Genomic DNA, 1,464 nt, shown 5'->3' with positions numbered 1-1,464 from the left:
CCCCCCCCGCCGCTCGGCCTCAGCGCTCGGAGCTGGAAGTCCCGCAGCTGCAGCCATGAAGTGCCTCCTGCTCGCTCTCAGCGTGGCCCTGGTGTGCGGCACCCAGGACATCTTTGTGCCCCAGACCGGGGAGGACCTGGACGTCCAGAAGGTCTGGGGACGGGGTGCTGTGCGTGGGGAGGCTGGGCAGGGCCGAGTGCAGGGCGACAGGGGCGGCGGGGGCCTCAGAAGACGGGGAAGCCGGGGTGTCCGGGGCCTGCAGGACTCCGCTGGGGCCGCCTAACAAAGCCCCACGGACGGTCAGCGGCTTAAACAACAGCCACTTAGGGTCTCAGGTCCTGAGGCTGGTCCGAGGCCGGGGTGGGCGGCTGCCCCCTGCGTCCCCACACGGCCTGCGCTCTGTGCCCGTGTCCCCATCTCCTCCGCTTACACGGGACCCGTCAGGCGGGACCGGGCCCACCCTCCCTTTAACCTCTTCCAGGACCCGTTTCCTTTTTTATTTGATTAATCGTTTTTATTTTTATTGCTTATTATTATTATTTTTAGAGAGAGAGAGAGAGAGAGAGAGAGGGGAAGGGAGGGGGAGAGAGAAATATCAATGATGAGGCTCACTGGGAGGGAGGAGCTGCAGGAGGGCCGGCGGGAGGGGCCTTGCTGTTCCTCACAAACTCCATAGCCTCCCCCGGGGAGGAGGCAGGGCCGGGCGGGAGCCCCCACGGAGGGAGGAGCTGCAGGAGGGCCGGCGGGAGGGGCCTCGCTGTTCCTCACAAACTCCATAGCCTCCCACGGGGAGGAGGCAGGGCCGGGCGGGAGCCTTACCTCCTGCATGCCCCCCACTGGGGATCGAACCCCCAACTCGCCCTGACGGGGAATCGAACCCGGGACGCTCAACCACTGAGCCACGCTGCTGGGCAAAGGTCTCACCTCCTAACAGTCGTGGTCTGAGGTGCTGGGCTCAGGACTGCAACATATGAATTTGGGGGACACAGTCTAGGCCCTCCCTGGCCCCTCTGCCTCCCCCTCACTCACGGAGGCGGCTCTCGGGGTCCTTCTCTGGGCTGAGATGAGTTTAGCTAGAACATTCCTCAGCTCAGCAGAGGAGGGTCCCACAGCGGCCCGGGGGGTCAGTGAGGACCCAGCCCCCTCCCTAGGCCGGCCTGGGGGAGTCGGGAGTGGGTAGGACGCCACTGGCCCAGACGGGAGGGACAGAGAGCCCACCCGGGAGCTGGGGTTCCCCCCGCCCCCCAGTGCAGCTCACGGCCCCTCCCCAGGTGGCCGGGACCTGGTACTCCATGGCCATGGCAGCCAGCGACCTCGCCCTGCTGAGCACCCAGGACGCCCCCCTGAGGATGTACGTCAAGGAGCTGCGGCCCACCCCCCAGGGCGACCTGGAGATCATGGTGCACAGACGGTGGGTGTCCGGCTGCGGGGAGGGGGCTGGGTGCCAGGACTGGGGGGCAGGGC

The 1,464-nt window shown here is 66.7% G+C and overlaps 1 protein-coding gene across 1 annotated transcript in view; it reads left to right on the top strand.

Moving 5' to 3' along the window:
• The first annotated feature begins 33 nt into the window (after positions 1–33).
• LOC102261146 (beta-lactoglobulin-like) overlaps positions 34–1,464 on the top strand; it is a 7,356-nt gene continuing 5,925 nt past the window's right edge. Inside the window, exons 1-2 of the mRNA XM_005881833.1 lie at positions 34–151; positions 1,272–1,411. Coding sequence (XP_005881895.1) covers positions 56–151; positions 1,272–1,411 — 236 coding nt within the window. The 5' untranslated portion in view covers positions 34–55. The remainder of the gene's footprint in view (positions 152–1,271; positions 1,412–1,464) is intronic.

This window comes from Myotis brandtii, unplaced genomic scaffold (genome assembly GCF_000412655.1).
Source record: "Myotis brandtii unplaced genomic scaffold, ASM41265v1 scaffold691, whole genome shotgun sequence".
Lineage (NCBI taxonomy): Eukaryota > Metazoa > Chordata > Mammalia > Chiroptera > Vespertilionidae > Myotis > Myotis brandtii.
The sequence above is the reverse complement of the archived record's forward strand: the minus strand, read 5'-3'. Positions and strand labels throughout refer to the sequence as shown.